This window comes from Salmo trutta, chromosome 15 (genome assembly GCF_901001165.1).
Source record: "Salmo trutta chromosome 15, fSalTru1.1, whole genome shotgun sequence".
NCBI classification, from domain to species: Eukaryota; Metazoa; Chordata; class Actinopteri; order Salmoniformes; family Salmonidae; genus Salmo; species Salmo trutta.
In genome coordinates, this window is record NC_042971.1 from 37,392,244 (window position 1) to 37,414,074 (window position 21,831).

Genomic DNA, 21,831 nt, shown 5'->3' on the forward strand with positions numbered 1-21,831 from the left:
TCATAACCAACATCTGTTTACTGTGAACGGGATGAAAATATACACAAATATAATTAATGAAACTATTCTCAGACAAAAAAGGTAACACAGTTGGTGCCACTAGAGTAGAACACCTTGCATGTACATCTTTTAGATATAATGCTGTGAAAAAAAACGATTCAAATATATAAATGTTTTCTGAACTTTAATATTTTTCTAAAATGCACTTTGCATAACTTTCAGGCAAGACATGACTGACTGCATATCTATGATGATGTCCTGTATGTATAAAGATGATCCCAGGTCAATACAAATCTCAAGATAATAGAGTGTGGTCTTTTAACAATTGTGACTGTTGTCATGGCAGGTGGAGGTGTGACCAGCTTTGGATAGGTACAGTCTTCCATCAGGACACACACACACTTCATACAACTGCTCCCCAGGACTCCCTTTCTCTCCCTCTCCACTCAGAGGTAACCTGGGCAGCTGCACCCTCTCAGCATCCAGAATCAACTGCAGAAAGAGAGGAAAATAATATGATGCTATATTCATTATTTGTTTGAGCACATGAAATATAAGAAGACAGTTATTTCGTTTTTGCTAACAATAAGAAATACATTTGGAAACATGACAGTGTCCTTATTCCAATGCAAATGAATTTGTAAACAGTGTATTAAGTATTGTAATCAGGACACTGAAGTAAAAAGTGTTGCCATGTGTGCTATCCTAGATTTAGTGGTGCCTCTTCTTACCATTCCGTCCATAGAGAGTAGAGAGATGTCCATGCTGGACACGGCCTGGCCGCTGCCGGACACTGCTTTGATATGGACTCCCTTTGGAGCATCCAGGTGGAGGGAACGGGTGGGGGCCTCTAGCCTGACCACACAGAAAGACAGAGTATACGGTAAAGGATATTAGATAATAAGAGAATGGACACAAGTGGTGCATACTTTACACTTAGAATGCCGAATTGGACTTGAATTAAGCCTATAGGTGGCAGAAAATCCATACATTACCAGTTTAGCACATTTATTCAGTCTACATTCAAATGTATTTAGTCATGTTATCAATTCGAATTCAGAACATATTTGAATTTCATTTGTTGGAAATCGGCAGAGACTGAAAGAACTGTGGACAAATTCAATGGGGGTTTTCACCGAGCAATATGAGCCAATGACATGAATATTTATGCACACCATCTCCAAGCTGTTGCTATGAGGCCCCTTGATCCATCCAAATCAGAAATTAGCTTAATACCTCTTATCTTAATTAAACATGTAAATTGGATTTGCATATTTCCACAAAAGCATCTCTTTACATTGACAGTAAAGCCCCTGAATACATAAGTCCCAACTTATAGGTCTGCCCACTCATGTACACAAAAGACGAGGTCTCTACTCCCACCCACTGGCAGTGCATGGAGTGTGTGGCATTAGGATTAGGATTCGTTAAGGTAGGACACTTTGTATGCTGAGGGAGAGAGAGTGAGCAGAGCGCTGTGCATTCTGAGGGCCACACACTGGGGAAACCAAGATGGAGGGAGAGATAACAATGGCACAGGAAACACACGCTGCTCCGAACCCCAGAGCGGGGGACTGTTGTGCCTGTTACATCTGTGCTGCAGCCTGCACTACACCACTGCGGACACTGCTGTTGATGGGACATTTATATTGACGAGAGAAGATGTCTGGGAAATGTTGCCCTGCTGTATGATACATACGTTGACTGTAAGACAACAAATTATGTTTAATCGTTATATTGTTTACCCAAGGTGGGATTATTTCTGTCACAAGAAATGGAGACAAAATTATCAAAACTCTAATTTAACAATACAAGAAAAGCAAAGGCCTCTCTCCCCAATGATCAGATAAAAACTGCCATAAGGTGTCAACATTTTAAAGTTACCTCAAGTCCATGGAATGCTCTGCCCTGACCAGGGATGTCTCTATGGAATGTTCACACTGAGCACCATCAGACCCTGTAGAACACAAATGTAGGAGCGCTGCCCAGTTTGATTCTATTCTTATAGTAACATCATGTGAATCAGTATGCAGACATTGTATGTATTACCATATCCCTGACAGTTACAGTATATCAGACAAAACTAGCAAAGGATGTTTCATGATTCAACAAAGTTGGACTGTCTCTCTGAATAGTGTGAAATGCCCACATACCTGTAATGGTTAGCTTATCCGCTCCAACAACTACCTGTTCTGTACCAGCAGAAAATAACAATTTCCCAGTGCTTGTCATCACCTCAAAATGTTGTCCTACGCTTTCCATGGATTGTGGACCTAAATACAAGTAATAAATTATATTACCAAAGTGATTAAAACACAGTAGACATTTAATTAACACTTAAGTGAATGGATGCACACAGTGAGTTGAGTTCAAATGTTACAAACACATCTACCCACACAGCAATAACTGTGTGTGGAGAGTGTTTGATTTAGCAGAACAGCTATTTTCTATCTCCATGTACACATACAGTAGGTAGTGGGAGATGCGAGTTAACCCCAATATTGAAAAACGCTTAGATTCTAAAATGAAAGGTGCTTCATAAATGTGATCCATTGAGTTGCCTAATGAGGGTCATTACCGAAACACATTACCGAGTCATTAAAACTTGTTTTTCAACCACTCCACAAATTTCTTGTTACCAAACTATAGTTTCGGCAAGTCAGTTAGGACATCTACTTTGTGCATGACACAAGTCATTTTTCCAACAATTGTTTACAGACAGATTATTTCACTTATAATTCACTGTATTACAATTCCAGTGGGTCAGAAGTTTACATACACTGAGTTGACTGTGCCTTTAAACAGCTTGGAAAATTTCAGAAAATGATGTCATGGCTTTAGAAGCTTCTGATAGGCGAATTGACATCATTTGAGTCAATTGGAGGTGTACCTGTGGATGTATTTCAAGGCCTACCTTCAAAGTCAGTGCCTCTTTGCTTGACATCATGAGTAAATCAAAAGAAATCAGCCAAGACCTCAGAAAAAAAATTGTAGACCTCCACAAGTCTGGTTCATCCTTGGGAGCAATTTCCAAACGCCTGAAGGTACCACGTTCATCTGTACAAACAATAGTATGCAAGTATAAACACCATGGGACCACGCAGCCGTCATACCGCTCAGGAAGGAGACGCATTCTGTCTCCTAGAGATGAAAGTACTTTGGTGCGAAAAGTGCAAATCAATCCCAGAACAACAGCAAAGGACCTTGTGAAGATGCTGGAGTAAACGGGTACAAAAATATCTATATCCACAGTAAAACGAGTCCTATATCGACATAACCTGAAAGGCCGCTAAGCAAGGAAGAAGCCACTGCTCCAAAACCGCCATAAAAAAGCCAGACTACGGTTTGCAACTGCACATGGGGACAAAGATCATATTTTTTGTAGAAATGTCCTCTGGTCTGATGAAACTAAAATAGAACTGTTTGGCCATAATGACCATTGTTATGTTTGGAGGAAAAAGGGGGAGGCTTGCAAGCCGAAGAACACCATTCCAACTGTGAAGCACGGGGGTGGCAGCATAAAGGTTGGACGCAAATGGGTCTTCCAAATGGACAATGACCCTAAGCTTCCAAAGTTGTGGCAAAATGGCTTAAGGACAACAAACTCAAGGTATTGGAGTAGCCGTCACAAAGCCCTGACCTCAATCCTATAGAAAATTTGTGGGCAGAACTGAAAAAGCGTGTACAAGCAAGGAGGCCTACAAACCTGACTCCGTTACACCAGCTCTGTCAGGAGGAATGGGCCAAAATTCACCCAACTTGTTGTGGGAAGCTTGTGGAAGGCTACCCAAAACGTTTGACCCAAGTTAAACAACTTAAAGGCAATGCTACCAAATACTAATTGAGTGTATGTAAACTTCTGACCCACTGGGAATGTGATGAAAGAAATAAAAGCTGAAATAAATCACTCTCTACTATTATTCTGACATTTCAAATTCTTAAAATAAAGTGGTGATCCTAACTGACCTAAGAAAGGGCATTTCTACTATAATTAAATGTCAGGAATTGTGAAAAACTGAGTTTAAATGTATTTGGCTAAGGTGTATGTAAACCTGCGACTTCAACTGCAGTACATGGAGAGGACACCGCCATTTTAAAGAGCATTGAGCATGAATGCATTAAGTTGGGAGATAATTAATGTTGAAATCCGCTCTCACCCTCATTATGTTATAACCTGTCACACCCTTATCTGTTTCACCTGTTTTTGTGAATGTCTCCACCCCCCTTCAGGTGTCGCCCATTTTCCCCTGTGTATTTATACCTGTGTTCTCTGTTGGTCTGTTGCCAGTTCGTCTTGTTTGTCAAGTCAACCAGTGTTTGTCTCAGCTCCTGCTTTTACCAGTCTCCCTTTGTCTCGCCCTCTTGGTTTTGACCCTTGCTTGTCCTGACTCTGAGCCCGCCTGCCTGACCACTCTTCCTGAGCCTGCCTGCCATCCGGTACCGTTGCCCCACCTCTGGTTTACTGACCCCTGCCTGCCTTGACCTGTCTTTTGCCTACCCCTGTTGGATTATTAAACCATTGTTAATTTGACATTGTCTGCATCTGGGTCTTACCTTCATACCTAATATAACCCAGAACAGTCTAAGCCGTGGGAGCGAGTACTTCTAAACTATATAGAATTGTTTTAAGAAGGTGATACCAAGGATAATTAGCTATTTGATTTAGAATTAAGACCGCTTGAAGTTTCCCCCAAAATATATAAATAAAACACTTTCATGAAAAATTGGCCTTAATGCTATTAGCCTAAAAAAACATTAAATACAAGATTTACCACATGGACCAACAGATTGTGCCACACAACCCAAAGAACGAGACGGCCGAGTGCTGAAGCACGTAAAAATGGTCTGTCCTCAGTTGCAACACTCACAACCCAGTTCCAAACTGCCTCTGGAAGCAACACCAGCACAAGAACAGTTCGTCGGGAGCTTCATTAAATGGTTTTCCATGGCCGAGCAGCCGCACACAAGCCTAAGATCACCATGCGCAATGCCAAGCATCAGCTGGAGTGATGTAAAGCGCTCCACCATTGGACTCTGGAGCAGTGGAAACGCGTTCTCTGGAGTGATGAATCACGCTTCAATGTCTGGCTACCTGCCCGACTGCATAGTGCCAACTGTAAAGTTTGGTGGAGGATGAATAATGGTCTGAGGCTGTTTTTCATGGTTTGAGCTAGGCCCCTTAGTTCCAGCAAAAAGAAATCTTAACGCTACAGCATACATTACAATCAAGATGATTCTTTGCTTCCAACTTTGTGGCAACAGTTTGGAGAAGGCCCTTTCCTGTTTCAGCATAACAATGTCCCATGCACAAAGCGATACAAAGATCGGTGTTGAAGGACTTGACTGGCATGCACAGAGCCCTGACCTCAACCCTATCGAATACCTTTGGAATGAATTGGAATGCTGACTGCGAGCCAGGCCTAATCGACAAACATCAGTGCCCGACCTCACTAATGCTCTTGTGGCTGAATGGAAGCAAGTCCCCGCAGCAATGTTCCAACATCTAGTGGAAAGCCTTCCCAGAAGATTGGAAGCAGTTCTAGCAGCAAAGGGGGGACCAACTCCATATTAATGCCCATGATTTTGGAATGAGATATTTAACGAGCAGCTGTCCACATACTTTTGGTCATGTAGTGTATAAGAATGATCAGGAACCTTAATTTTTTACTTGTATTTAACCCCTTATTTTTGGCACTAAACAGTCTCCATATACTGTACTTCCATAAATGTTTTCAAATGGTAACAGTGGACCTTCAGACGAGTCTTGTGGGGCCTGTGGGCGTCCTAGAGCAACACAACTGACATGTATGTGTTTGTGAGAGTCATTAGCGTGTACCCCGAACTGTTTGGATGCTACAGACAGAAATTGGCAGATGGGACTCGTCTGAAGTCGGTACAGCCTAAGACACTTGTGGGGGTCGTACAGCATCTTTCCATAGAGGGGTCATAATAGTTTGTGGGCCAAACTGTTCGGGCGCTACAGACTATTTTGTGAGAAGACCGATTTCTGGGATGTCTCATGGTCTGACAAACACCGCTCTAGCTCTGTCACCTTTCACCGCAGATGCAGAAGTGCGACATCGGTGAATGCGGTGGATTGAAACGCATCCAATGCAAAAAACATATCTCTAGCTTAAACGGACGGATTTTGGGGGGGATATTTTTATTATGCTTATTATATTTCAGCGGGGGCATGGACATCTACTTAGGTAAACACCCACAGGCTATTTATATTAGCCATCAAATGTAGGGATATAAAGTATTTCTCATATATATATATATATATATATATATATATATATATATATATATATATATATATATCACATTCTTAATAAAGATGAAGCTAGCAAAGATGGACTCTTACCCAGGTTAAGGCTACCTAACACACCTCCTTTCCCATTGCAGGCTTGGAGCGTGACATTCTGGGACTCCGAGTGGATAAGAAGGGAGGTGTCCTGTGAAGCAAGAGAACAGTGTTTGAGTGTAGTGTCACCAGTGATGCCAATTTAGCAATTTTGTTGCTAGATTTAGCAACTTTTCAGACTACCCTGGCAACTTTTTTTTTTCAAACAGCACCTAGCAACAAATGTAGCTACTTTTAAACATTTCTTTGGAACTTTTAGCAACTTTTGAAAAGTGACTCAAACGCTAAAATGCACGCATTTTCCCTATAAATGACAAAATAATTATTTTCTCTGTCACAACACAGGTGCCTGACTGCAGAAGTGCATTGTGAGTGATGTCAGCAGCAGGCGCTCAGCTCGTGCACAGGCAGCAGCAGGTCAGCAGCAATTTCAGTAAATTGCAAATCATCATTGGATGACTGCAGCGTTCGACGAGATAAACCCAATGAATATAGTTGGTCACGAATGTTTGATCTTGAACAGAATTTACAACATCAAACAACATGTCTCAATCAAAATTGTACAGCCAGAAGTACAGAAAAGAGTGGGAGTCTGTACCTGAATTTAAAGGGTGGCTGAAGCCAGTAATTGGGGATGATTTTCGGGCATACTGTGCATACTGCAAATCAGATATGCTTGCAAAAATGTATGACATCAAAAAACATTGTGCTACAGCAAAGCATATAAATAAATCAAAACCGGACAACTCCGCAACGCAGTCTGCATTACGTTAAGAAAGTGGATAACTGGCAAAAGCGCAGAAGCTACTATGGCAATGGCCATTGCGGAGCATTGTTTGCTGCTAGCATGCGACCATTTAGGTATGGCTTGCAAAGCTGCTTTTTCAGAATCCGTGCCAGCAACAAACTTGCAAATGCACCGCACCAAGTGCACAGAAATTATTAGGGGAGTATTGGCTCCTTATTTTCTCCAAAGGGTAACATCAGATGTGGGGGATGAGAAGTTCAGTCTCCTTTTGGATGAGTCCACTGATGTCAGTTGCTTCCAAATACCTGGGTGTGGTGTTTCGGTATTTCAGTACTAAAAAAATAACCGTTGTGTCCACATTTCTCAGGCTGATTGAATTGGAGGGGGGCAATGCCAGATCAATAGCAAAGGCGGTCATTGAGTTTTTTGAGAAGTGTAACTTTAAAAAAGAGAATCTTCAGGGTATTGGCACTGATCTTTTTTTTTCACCTTTATTTAACCAGGTAGGCGAGTTGAGAACAAGTTCTCATTTACAACTGAGACCTGGCAGAGATAAAGCAAAGCAGTGCAACACAAACAACACAGAGTTACACATGGGGTAGACAAACGTGCAGTCAATAACACAATAGAAAAATCTATATATAGTGTGTGCAAATGTAGTAAGATAAGGGAGGTAAGACCATAAATAGGCCATAGTGGTGAAATAATTACAATTTAGCATTAACACTGGAGTGATAGATGTGCAGAAGATGAATGTGCAAGTAGAAATACTGGGGTGCAAAGGAGAGAAAAAATGACAACATGGGGATGAGGTAGTTGGGTGGGCTATTTACAGATAGGCTGTGTACAGGTGCAGTGATCAGTAAGCTGCTCTGACAGCTGATGCTTAAAGTTAGTGAGGAAGATATAAGACTCCAGCTTCAGTGATTTTTGCAATTGGTTCCAGTCATTGGCAGCAGAGAACTAGAAGGAAAGGCGGCCAAAGGAGGAGTTGGCTTTGGGGGTGACCAGTGAAATATACCTGCTGGAGTGCGTGCTACAGGTGGGTGCAGCTATGGTGACCAGTGAGCTGAGATAAGGCGGGGCTTTACCTAGAAAAGACTTATAGATGACCTGGAGCCAGTGGGTTTGGCGACGAATATGTAGCGAGGGCCAGCCAACGAGAGCATACAGGTCGCAGTGGTGTGTATTATATGGGGCTTTGGTGACAAAACGGATGGCACTGTGATAGCCTACATCCAGCTTGCTGAGTAGAGTGTTGGAGGTTATTTTGTAAATGACATCGCCGACGTCAAGAATCGGTAGGATAGTCAGTTTTACAAGGGTATGTTTGGCAGCATGAGTGAAGGGTGCTTTGTTTGCGAAATAGGAAGTTGATTCTAGATTTAATTTTAGATTGGAGATGCTTAATGTGAGTCTGGAAGGAGAGTTTACAGTCTAGCCAGACACCTAGGTATTTGTAGTTGTTCACATATTCTAAGTCAGAACCATCCAGAGTAGTGATGCTAGACGGATTGGAGGGTGCGGGCAGCGATCGGTTGAAGAGCATGCATTTAGTTTTACTTGCATTTAAGAGCAGTTGGAGGCCACGGAAGGAGTGGTTTATGGCATTGAAGCTCGTCTGGAGGTTTGTTAACATAGTGTTCAAAGAAGTGCCAGAAGTATACAGAATGGTGTCGTCTGCGTAGAGGTGAATCAGAGAATCACCAGCAGCAAGAGCAACATCATTGATGTATACAGAGAAAAGAGGCACCCCCATAGAGACTGCCAGAGGTCCGGACAACAGGCCCTCCTATTTGACACACTGAACTCTATCTGAGAAGTAGTTGGTGAACCAGTCGAGGCAGTCATTTGAGAAACCAAGGCTGTTGAGTCTGCCGATAAGAATGCGGTGATTGACAGAGTCAAAAGCCTTGGCCAGGTCGATGAAGATGGCTGTACATTATTGTCTTTTATCGATGGAGGTTATGATATCGTTTAGGACCTTGAGCATGGCTGAGGTGCACCCATGACCAGCTCGGAAACCAGATAATGTGTCCATGATGACTGGGGTGCACAACGGGGTGCACAAGATTTTAAAGGAAGAAGGTGCATTGCCCAATTTGGTACTCATTTGCTGTGTACCATTCTGTACAATTGGCTGTCAGTGCAGCATCCAAAGAAACCATCCCTAGGAGTGTTGAATACTTAATCAAAGAAACCTACAACTGGTTTTCGATTTCCCCAAAAAGGTGTGAGGCGTACAAACAGTATATGCCACCATTAATTGTGGCCAGAAACCCCTGCAGATCACCAAAATGTGTGCCACGTCGGCTATCGATTGAGCCTGCGGTAACTCGTAAATTGAGCCAGTGGGAAGAACTGAAACTCCACTCTGAGTTGACCAACGCCAGTGAGCGTTGCTACATGGCGGATGTGCTCCACTCCATGTACATGGACAAGACCATCTACGTCTACCTGACATTCTTGAAATCAATACTGTCCAACGCACAAGTTGCAGTGAAGTCATTTGAGGGAGAGCAAACAGATCCTGTCAAGCTTTTGGACATTCTGGTACACCTCTTAACATAAATTTGCAGAAGAGTAGTCAACCCTGTGGCAAAAATGGATGTCCTGAAGGATGCCATTGATGGACATCTCAGTACATCACTGTATCTTGGCTACCTTTTCGAGAGCATGGTGTACCAACTCAGTCTTGCACCAGAGGACGAAAAGGTCATTCGGAGACAGTGCATCAACTACATTGTTGCTTTAAGCAAGGAGCTGCAAGCAAGGCTCCCAGACAACCTAGAAGCCTTGCGAAACATGGCCTTGTTCAGTGTTAAGGAAATGCTAAAGCACAATAAAGGCACCACTGAAATTATTAAAATAGCTGAGCTACTGCGGTACCAGCCCCAAACAGTTGATAAAATTGTTTCCCAATGGAAATACAGTCGAGTTTTGGAGTGAAGTGTATAACTACACGGACTCTTCCGGGTCAAATCCATTTGAAGAACTGTGCAAAGCTGCACTCACTGCCCTCTCCTTGCCACACTCAAATGCGGAGGTTGAACGGCTGTTCAGCCAAATGAGTGTGGTCAAGTCAAAGTTAAGAAATAGAATGTCACTGCACACTCTCAACTCCATACTCCTGGTGCGGTATGGACTGAAGCTGGCTGGTGAAAACTGTTACCAGTATAAACTACCAAGTGATGTTCTGCAGCAGTTTGGCACCACAGCAGCATACAGCTTTAATGCCACTCCATCCTCTTCTGCTGGTTCCAGCTCCGTGACAATGCAGTTGGACAGTGAAGATGAAGAGAATTTCCTTGAATCTATGATTTATGATATTTAGTACGCATGCAAGGAGTGGACTTTCTGGAACTGGCGGAGACACACAGCTGATAGTGGCAGTGTGCACTGCAGTGTAGGGGAGAACAGTGGCAATATCTGGAGGAACACATTGAGCAGCTAGCCAGCCAAGCAGCACAACAACCCGGAGAGAGCTGGAGAGAGATGCCTAGCGCACACATCATTATTTGAGTTAAGTTTCTTGTTCTATAAGATAGCATATATACCTTGCTATTAGCGTGTACCGAGAATTGTTGATCAGTTAGGTAGCATGTTAACTAACTACCAAACACTGCTTAAAACAAAACTCAGCAAAAAAAGAAACGTCCTTTCACTGTCAACTACATTTATTTTCAGAAAACTTAACATATGTAAATATTTGTAGGAACATAACAAGATTCAACAACTGAGACATAAACTGAACAAGTTCCACAGACATGTGACTAACAGAAATTGAATAATGTGTCCCTGAACAAAGGGGGGGGTAAAAATCTAAAGTCACAGTCGGTATCTGGTGTGGCCACCAGCTGCATTAAGTACTGCAGTGCATCTCCTCCTCATGGACTGCACCATATTTGCCAGTTCTTGCTGTGAGATGTTACCCCACTCTTCCACCAAGGCACCTGCAAGTTCCCAGACATTTCTGGGGGGAATGGCCCTAGCCCTCACCCTCCGATCCAACAGGTCCCAGACGTGCTTAATAGGATTGAGATCCGGGCTCTTCGCTGGCCATGGCAGAACACTAATATTCCTGTCTTGCAGGAAATCACACACAGAATGAGCAGTATAACTGGTGGCATTGTCATGCTAGAGGGTCATGTCAGGATGAGCCTGCAGGAAGGGTACCACATGAGGGAGGATGTCTTTCCTGTAACGCACAGCGTTGAGATTGCCTGCAATGACAACAAGCTCAGTCCGATGATGCTGTGACACACCGCCCAGACCATGACGGACCCTCCACCTCCAAATCGAACCCGCTCCAGAGTACAGGCCTCGGTGTAACGCTCATTCCTTCGATGATAAACGCGAATCCGTCCATCACCCCTGGTGAGACAAAACCGTGACTCGTCAGTGAAGAGCACTTTTTGCCAGTCCTGTCTGGTCCAGCGACAGTGGGTTTGAGCCCATAGGCGACGTTGTTGCCGGTGATGTCTGGTGAGGACCTGCCTTACAACAGGCCTACAAGCCCTCAGTCCAGCCTCACTCAGCCTATTGCGTACAGTCTGAGCACTGATGGAGGGATTGTGAGTTCCTGGTGTAACTCGGGCAGCTGTTGTTGCCATCCTATACCTGTCCCGCAGGTGTGATGTTCGGTTGTACCGGTGTTGTTACACGTGGTTTGCCACTGCGAGGACAATCAACTGTCTGTCCTGTCTCCCTGTAGCATTGTCTTAGGCGTCTCACAGTATGGACATTGCAATTTATTGCCCTGGCCACATCTGCAGTCCTCATGCCTCCTTGCAGCATGCCTAAGGCACGTTCACGCAGATGAGCAGGGACCCTGGGCATCTTTCTTTTGGTGTTTTTCAGAGTCAGTAGAAAGGCCTCTTTAGTGTCCTAAGTTTTCATAACTGTGACCTTAATTGCCTACCGTCTGTAAGCTGTTAGTGTCTTAATGACCGTTCCACAGGTGCATGTTCATGAATTGTTTATGGTTCATTGAACAAGCATGGGAAACAGTGTTTAAACCCTTAACAATGAAGATCTGTGAAGTTATTTGGATGTTTACGATTTATCTTTGAAAGACAGGGTCCTGAAAAAGGGGCGTTTCTTTTTTTTGCTGAGTTTATAATTGTTCAGAATGTGTAGGTTTACTAGTTAAAAAGAAAATAAATTAAATGTAATTGTTTAATATTGTGTAATGTGTAATTGTTCAATAAAAAAAATATCTGATCATATAAAATGTGTTGTGTTTGTATTACTTTTACAAATAAAAATATGTGATAATAAACAATAAATCTAAACTAGCAAATGTCAAATCATATTTTTTGCAGAGATGGCCAGTCAATTTGAGTAACATTATTGCATTATTGCGTATTCTACATAATGTCGCGGGTTTACGTTATTACGTAATGACGTCATCGCGCAGAGCCATAACAACGTCATTTAGCATTGACCTACCTCGAGCAACTTTCCCTGAAAATTTTTTGGCAAGACTGAGTGTCACTCTGATCAGAGGGCTATACTACAATTAAAGCTACATCTACTCAGGGTTTTCTGAAATTAGCCAGCTTCAGTTAGCTTCACATTCCAGCTCAGGCTTCATTCATTTACGGTGATACGGCCTCTGCAGAAGGCAGGGCATTCATGTGTTGCTCTTCGCAGAGCTGTTGTGAAGGATGTTGTCAAGAATGTGAGTTTGTATTTATACCGGACCTTCAGCCCCACCTACCGTCAACCAATCATGTCAATGCGTAGCTATACAGAGTCTTCTGCATTGTTACAAAATGTGTGCGCTGCATGTCTCTGAAGGCTCCGCAATTGCGCCGTCGACCACATTTACAGATCAAGCATGAATTGGTTTTTACTAGCTAGTCAAACGCCAAACTCTTCACTGAGACAATGCTGAAACGTCAATCCATGGGCGAGTCAGTGCCACATTTTCATTTGTGGCGAAATCAAAATTATAAAAGTTATCTTGCCAATCAAGCAGGCTACGGTGTGAAACAGGCTTGTTGAACTGCCGTCTTTATTGTATAATTTATTGTTAATGCTGTCTTTGGTGTGCTTATCAATGCACAACCACCTCCCCCCACTCCTATCAATAAAATAATTGTATAAAAAGTCATACAAAACTTTTACTGTGGATGAAGTTTGAAATGCATCCTGTCATTACTAAATGTGATAGTAACATAGGTATTTCAATCTTTTTACACAAAAACATTTGATGAATAAAATATTTAATCCATGGTGAAAGGGATGATAATGCAATCTTTGCAAGAAGGAGGGAATATGATTTCATTGGTCCTCAACTCAAGGCTCAGACACTTCATTCAGTATAAGTGGAGTTAGCACTGAATTAGCCTGCCCAGGAGCAGGTTAGTTAGCCTGCCCAGGAGCAGGTTGGTTCTGAAGGATTCGTTACCTGTAGATCAGTTGGTAGAGCATGGTGTTTGCAACGCCAGGGTTGTGGGTTCGATTTCCACGGGGGGCCAGTACAAAAGAGAAAAAAAAAATGTATGAAATGTATGCATTCACTACTGTAAGTCACTCTGGATAAGAGTGTCTGCTAAATGACTAAAATGTAAATGTAAAAAGTGAGCCACTTTCATGGTACCGGTAATCCTGAGTTGAACACAGAGTTGACTAAAGTTACCTTGCTAACTCCTCAAATCACATACATAGTATAGGGCTGTGATCAGAACATTGAGGGAAACAGGAGGATATGTAAATGTTCAATGTAAAGAACTTGAATTAGTTGACCTGTTTGGAGTGTATCTCTTGGGCGTAGAGAGAGAAGAGGAACTCGGACACTCCATCAAGCCTCACCCGATCTGATGTAATTCTCAGCTGCCCCATTCCTTCCTGAAACAGTCAGGAGGAAATCAACTTTCAATACAAACTCTGTTTGGTCATTCTTGCTCTTGTAATATGCTGATATTCTCCTCCAGAAGAGTTAAAGTTATCTTATCGTACCTCTGAAGTGTTTTGTGAGACTGCCGACATGCCTCGATGGTCTTTAACTAGACAAATGTGTACAAATGACTTCCCTGTTTTATTATAGATAAACCTATTTCAAGATAGGCTATCTCATCCAGGATGTCTAGTAATAAGCAACTGTCACTGATAAATACTGAACGGAGCAAACTAGACTAAGCATGTACTCTGTGTGAATCTCAAAAGTATTTAATTTTCATTTCATGCATCCTTCTCCTGGCCACCTACTCATAATTGTCAGAGGGAACCTCATAGCAAGCGAGAAGAGAAATACTGTTGAAATGCACTCACTGTGTTGAGACAGGTGACCCTGAGGATCCAGATGGTCAGGGCAATGTTGACCAGCAGGGTGGAGAGCAGGAGAAGCACCAGCAGATAGAGGCAGCGCTTCCTCCAGCCATAGATCCCCAGCCTGTGATCATCATTCTGCTCCTCTGTGTCCGGGCCTTCAGCACCCTCTGCTGGCGGGGGGTATTGCTGCAAAACCATCAGCTGAGAAGGACAGTTATAGCACGGATGCAGAATAGGCTACCTACAACCTTGGGGAACATAGCATAAATATGGAGCATCACAATGAAAAATGTTCATACAACATGTTATGTGTACAAGTCATACAAATTTGAAGTAAAGATGCAATAATGTGCTGCTATATGTGTGACCACATTGCATTGAAGTCATGTAATCTGCTGTTGCATTACTTTATTTAGATAAACAATTATTATACAGTACCTTGTTTAGAAACTTGTCAGAAAACTGAATGCTTCAAAAGTGGTGATAGTGAAATTATCCTTTTGAGCAGAAGTCCAGTCAATTTGAATCTTGGATGTTTAGAAGCCTTTAATTTATGGCATCTCTTCAGTATGAGGAAATTATTTTTAGAGTGGATATGAGACCCAAAATCCTAAATGTATTTGTGAACTGTACATTTCTCAATCTATACATAACATGCTTTAAATAACTGAAAGGATCAAGATGAGATGGATATGATAACTTTGCCTCCAAAAGGGTGAACAGCACTGAACACTAATGAGATCTTGTTTTGAAGAACCCCTTAAAAAGAAAAAACAGGAACTCCTCTGCTAAATCTCCCCAGTAATTACATGTCAGTTAAGTTCCTGTTCAAAGCATCCTAATGAGCTGTTCAGTATTCCCCCACTGAAACTGGGGAACAATGTATGGGAATAAGTGGTGGGATGGTTAAAAATGAATCTTCCGTAACATAACTTTAAGAGATTGCTGGTTTTTACATCATCTGACTCATGTTCAGGGAATGTATTACATATTTTTATACCATAGCGACAAAAATAGTTCTGATCTTGAAATCTTGAAATATGCTACTTAAAAATACATTTAATTCATATGACATACAAGACGCAACATGATAAACAATAGGGCAGAATCTTCAGACTACTAGCTTGTTCCTAAACCAATGACAGACAAATCAATGACAATAAGCATCTCTTACCAAAGTCTCAGAGAGAAAGTTTCCCTCCTTTGCAGAGGCAATGGGGCTTTTGTATGGAGCTCAGACCCATGGACCTGGCATTTACCAGCAAGATGTCATGAATCACGCTCCGAATCGGCACTGACTGAGTGATGCTTAGCATCCCTCCTCATGAGGACTTTGGCTCGCTCTCCTGCATTATATGGTCTACATTAGGTACCCACATTTCTCTGCCTGCCTCACTTCTCCATTCTCTTTGTTCAGCCTAAGTTATGGGCTACCTATGGGTATCCATTGGAGGTGAAAAACCATGTAATTATTCTCTGTCCAAAACTTTTTTGCAGAATAGTAGAAAAAAAGCCCAGTCAGGTATATGAGATAAAAGAGACATAAGAGATACAGTATTTCAGACTCATTAGAAAATAAAGGTGTTTTCAGTACAGCATTCTGCTAAAGGGTTGCTGATATTATTATTTCAGAATTACCTATAGATTTTTGTAATAATATTAATAATCATTGCATATGATTCATTGTGCATATTGAATGTTGATATTATTAATTAAAACGTGCTGTTGACAAACAATCAGCACCAAGGACAGGTTTCATAATATCATCATTTTATAATTCAGTCATTCATAATTTAACACTAGAGAAAGATTGTACCTAAATATTCGCTCAAAGTAGAGATGCTGTGAACGAACATATCCTAAACTGTACGAATGAACACGAGTCATCACGTTTCCTTTCCGCATGCGATTCTGTCTGTCGGTCAGTGCATCGCTCTATTCAAATCCTCCTCATTGTAAACAAAAATACCCCAATGTCTTACCGACTTGACAGACAGCACGACTAGAAAACTCGTCTCCGGCATGTTGGTGTTGGATTTACAGGCGTAAAACCAGATATTCATGGCAAAGAAAGTCGTTTAAAATTTGTGATTGTCTGATACCTACACCAATATTACCTTGTTGCGATAGCGCCAATCCTGAAATTCAGATTGTCGCAAATTCTTAAAGGTGTGACGGTGCCACAGCTTTAGATATTTGGATATAAAAAAAGACCCCCGACCCTGTCAACTCAACATCTCTGGACTGGAACTCCACTCCAGAATGAGTGACATGATGCCTTTATGCAATGTTGTGTTAATAATGGGCTGCTTATTCTAATTCCCTGTGGGGGCGTTATCACTACAAACATGCCACTCCAGTGCGCCTGGGCGCCATCACGCAAGGACAGGTTTGTTGATTTGGAGTTTACACATCCCAGTGCGCACACATAATTAATTCAGAACTTTAAATCACATTTTGGAAAGTAATTTGCACAGCTGTTTGTTAAGTATACACACATTTTAATGAGCCACTTGAAGACCAATACATGCATTACCAACGTTTTGATTTAGTCCTAAACCTACACCGACGAATCTCCCTACAGGTAAAGTTACAATGTTTCACCATTAAAATCACCATGGTACCAGGTGGTTGGGTGGTTGTTGGTACAATAATGAACAACGTTCATCCTCGGCCAGGGAATCCAATTTGTTTTAAGCAACAAGTGCTCTTTTTCAAATGGTAATAGATTTTTATTGACAATTTCTGAACCCCAATTTGGCAGCCAAATCTGTTTTCGTTCAGGATGTTTAAAAATCTACCAGCCTCATATCTTACGGTGACAAATTTCACATTCAATACCCTCAATTGCACCAATTACGTTTATGACAACTAATGTAATTTTGATACAGTAAATTGACCCACACATTCATTTTTGTCAAATTATAACTTTTCTCTGAATGAGCAGCACTATGATAGCTCAGTTTAAATACCAGTAATGAACACACTGCACATGACTTATTTTTGTTGGTTTTATTTTACTACACAAATAGATCTTAATTAATTCCAATGACAAGAGGTGCCTGAAAGACAAACAGAAAAACTCAATCAGGTTTAAAAGAAAATACTACTCAAAAACAATATTTTGGTATTTGTTTCATAGGTCCACTGTTCATACATACCCCAAAATGTTTTGCATATAGCAATGAAGTTTTCAAGATATAGAACTTTCAAAATACAGTGTCCCAGTACAATGCATTTTGTGACACTTTCTGCATTTTGAAAGTTCTATATCTTGAAAACTTGATTGCTGACGCGCAAAACATTTTGGGACTATCAACATGGACTAATGAAACAAATACCCCAAAATGTCTATACTTTTACAATAAGTAATGTGAAGGGAGGAATTTCATTGCTATGTGGCCTAAACACTAATTGTATATTGTATATACAGTGGGGTGCGAAATTATTGACACCCTTCATAAAGATTTTGATTAACAATATGCAGTACCAATCAAACGTTTGGACACACAATCTAATTTGTTTTGACTATTTTCTACATTCTAGAATACTAGTGAAGACATCAACACTATGAAAAAAGACACATGGAATCCTGTAGTAACCAGAAAAGTGTTAAACATATGAAAATATATTTTATATTTGAGATTCTTCAAAGTAGCCACCCTTTGCCTTGATGACAGCTTTGCACACGCTTGGCATTCTCTCAACCAGCTTTACCTGGAATGTTTTTCCAACAGTCTTGAAGGAGTTCCCACATATGCTGAGCACTTGTTGGATGCTTTTCCTTCACTCTGTGGTCCAACTCATCCCAAACCATCTCAATTGGGTTGAGGTTGGGTGATTGTGGAGGCCAAGTCATCTGATGCAGCTCTCCATCACTCTCCTTCTTGGTCAAATAGCCAACCAGGTTTCAGCTAAAATGCCCTGGTACTGGATAAAGTTCATGATGCCGTTTAACCTTAACAAGGGCCCCAGGACCAGTGGAAGAAACATTGCCCCATAACATCAAAGATCCACCACCATTTTTACAGTAGGTATGGGGTTGTTTTCTGCTCGTTCATTCTCATTTCAACTCTTAAACCACCACTGTTATGGGTAGCCAAAGAGCTCTATTTTCATGTCATCCATCAGATGGTATTGCTAAATATTGTTGGCACTTGGATTGGAACTGGTGTTTTGGTGAGATGACATGAAAATAGAGCTCTTTGGCCACACACACCAGTGGTGGTTTTGGCGTGGAAATGAGAATGCATAAGAGGGGCGGCAGGTATCCTAATGGTTTAAGAGCATTGGGCCAGTAACTGAAAGGTCATTGGTTTGGATCCCCAAGCCAACTGGGTGAAAAATCTGCCAATTGCCCTTGAGCAAGGCACTTTACACTCCTGTTAGTCGCTCTGTGCCCGGTTTCCCGATAGCGATGGAACTTAAGCTTATGAGTGTTTTAATGATGCATTCTAAAAAATAACTGCCAAAGATGTCACATCCGTTTCCCAAAACACCACGCAGTGCACTCGTTAAAAAATGAAACTTAACTGTGTAGTGACAGGTACTGTCTGGTGCTGATAACAATATCAGAATATAGGCTAAGGAGCTCACTGTAGCTCTTAAATGATTGATGGCTATTCAAAGTCATCTTTATATATATATTGCCCCATAACTATTTTTTACAGAATACAGTTTTCACACCAAGAGAAGAAATGTTCTGTAGCCTATCATGTATTCAAGTGTTTGTATTTGTGTTATCTATTCTAAGTGTTTTCTCGTGCTATTTTGAATGCAATGTTTGATTATTTAAATTCAGATTTTTTTCAGTTTGTGTAAACTGTGAGCAATAATTAATAAAGCTGAAGTCAAAGTCGCTCGTTCGCTATAACTAATATAAATTTGACCTAAAGATACTGTAGGATATGATGACAAATGGTTTTCATAATTGCTCAACATTAGCAATTTAAGCGACGTTGCCATAGACCCAAGGTTGACCTTTAGGTTATTGGTTAAGCTACAGTGAACTGCGTGAACTTTTAGATAAAAGTAGCCTATAGGCCTAATATATAAATACGAATATTGAAGCGGCTAAGATGTCGCCTAAAATGACATACCCAAATCTAACTGCCTGTAGCTCGGGCCCTGAAGCAAGGATATGCATATTCTTGATACCATTTGAAAGGAAACACTTTGAAGTTTGTGGAAATGTGAATTGAATGTAGGAGAATATAACACAATAGATCTGGTAGAAGAAAATACAAATATTTTTTTTTTCTACCACCATCTTTGGATTTTCTTTTACCACCATCTTTGAAATGCAACAGAAAGGTCCCAAATCTAGCCATCACTCTGGTTGTAATTCCGATGATGTCCACAAGAGAGCAGCAGTGTATGTGCGAAGTTTCAGACTGATAACTTGAAGTATGAGCAAGCTACATGACATTTAGTGTGAAGTCACCCAGGTACATTTGGGCAAATCGTGAAGGATACATTTTTCTGCAAGAATATCGTCAAATCTGTATACTTGGACTTTTATTGAGCTTTTCCAGTATTAGTAGCCGTATTGTAAGTTCAACATTTGCAAAACACCCAGTTTTCATAATTTACAACTCTCCATATTCTTGCAATTTTACTACACTCCTAATTTTACTACACTCCTAACTCTTCATATTCTTGCAATTTTACTACACTCCTAACGATATAGTGAAGTCTGGTTACGTTCTAGGATCTTTGAGGAATAAATACGGATGTAATTTGACTGGTTGAAACAACGTTTAGGGTTAGATTTTTAAAGATTCCTTTCTTTACAAATTGAACGAGTGGAAATACAAAATCGATCGCGCATGCTATATGGACCTTTTTAGGATATGAAAAATGATTTTATCTAACAAAACTACACATGTTATCGCTGGGATCCTTGGGATGATAAATCAGAGCAAGATTTAAGAATGTAAGTACACATTTCACCTTCAGAGGTGAATTTATCAAACCTATCGCAGTGAAAAAAGTGTTTTGTTGTTAGGAGCTCTCCTCAAACAATAGCATGGCATTTTTTCGAAGTAACAGCTACTGTAAATTGGACAGTGCAGTTATATTAACAATAATTGAAGCTTTCAGGCGATATAAGACACTTATACTGTATGTACTGACATTTGTTGTTTCTCTAAAATCTGTGATTGTGACACGGTGCTGCATGATTTACAACTGCCCGTTGACGGGACGCCTATCCCTAAGAAGCTTAGGCTACTAGGTAGGTCTACCGATTGCACATGAAATTTGCTTGTGTTTTCCTTTTTTTAAGTATCCTTGCTTCGCTTGTTTATAACACAGCAAGCTTTTTAGGCTATTTATATTAATCTATTATGTTTTCGGTGGTCACAGAGACACAGGTATTCATCTTCATTCTATGTTTAGCTGAGATTTTCTGTGTTAAAGTGACGCGGGAGGACAAACGGTGATCTACACACAAGTGGCTCGCTTGTGGCTTTGCTGGCAGCATATAGCAGCACATTGTGCGTCAAGAATTCAGATTAGCAAGTTTGTATGAAGGTCTGGTTATTAAATGGGTAAATAGTTGATTACAGCTCAGCTTCGTGTTCTTAGGAAACTATGCAGTATTTCGTTCTTTTATGTATTATTTCTTACACTGTTACCCCAGGTAATCGTAAGTCTTATTACATACAGCCGGGAAGAACTATTGGATATAAGAGCAACGTCAACTTACCAACATTATGACCAGGAATACGACTTTCCCGAAGCGGATCCTCTGTTTGGACCACCACCCAGGACAATGGATCGGATCCCAGTAGGTGACCCAAAACAACGGCACCGCAGACGGAGGGGTCTTCTGGTCAGGCTCCGTAGACGGGCACATTGCTCACCGCTCCCGAGTATACTACTCGCCAATGTCCAGTCTCTTGACAACAAGGCAGACGAAATTCGAGCAAGGGTTGCCTTCCAGAGAGACATCAGAGATTGTAACATTCTCTGTTTCACGGAAACATGGCTCACTCGGGATACCTTATCAGAGTCGGTAGAGCCACCTGGTTTCTTCACGCATTGCGCCGACAGAAACAAACATCTCTCTGGTAAGAAGAAGGAAGGGGGTGTATGTATGCCTTATGATTAACGAGTCGTGGTGTGATCATAACAACATACAGGAACTCAAGTCCTTTTGTTCACCTGACCTAGAATTCCTTACAATCAAATGCTGACCGCATTATCTACCAAGAGAATTCTCTTCGATTATAATCACAGCCGTGTATATCCCCCGCCCCCAAGCAGACACCTCGATGGCCCTGAAAGAACTTCATTGGACTCTATGTAAACTGGAAACCACATATCCTGAGGCTGCATTTATTGTAGCTGTGGATTTTAACAAGGCTAATCTGAAAACAAGGCTCCCTAAATTTTATCGGCATATCGAATGCGCGACCCAGGCTGGAAAAATTCT

General features: G+C 41.3%; 1 protein-coding gene across 1 annotated transcript; it reads right to left on the bottom strand.

The window, feature by feature from the left end:
• Nucleotides 1–167: 167 nt before the first annotated feature.
• On the bottom strand, nt 168–16,417 carry LOC115148283 (gamma-sarcoglycan). The gene is made up of 8 exons (XM_029690226.1): nt 16,376–16,417; nt 14,394–14,579; nt 13,869–13,970; nt 6,368–6,458; nt 2,154–2,273; nt 1,885–1,957; nt 732–855; nt 168–492 (listed from the first exon to the last, which is right to left on the bottom strand). Exons 1-8 carry the CDS (start codon nt 16,415–16,417, stop codon nt 319–321), a joined length of 912 nt encoding a protein of 303 aa, XP_029546086.1. The 3' UTR covers nt 168–318.
• Nucleotides 16,418–21,831: the final 5,414 nt, after the last annotated feature.

Excerpts from the sequence above, each read along its gene's own strand:
- LOC115148283 (XM_029690226.1), bottom strand. The coding sequence starts at position 16,417 with ATGCCGGAGACGAGTTTTCTAGTCGTGCTGTCTGTCAAGTCG. Across the intron at positions 14,580-16,375 it reads TCGTGCTGTCTGTCAAGTCG|CAATACCCCCCGCCAGCAGA; the intron begins GTAAGACATTGG and ends ATGGTTTTGCAG. Across the intron at positions 856-1,884 it reads GAGCATTCCATGGACTTGAG|GCTAGAGGCCCCCACCCGTT; the intron begins GTAACTTTAAAA and ends CTGTGTGGTCAG.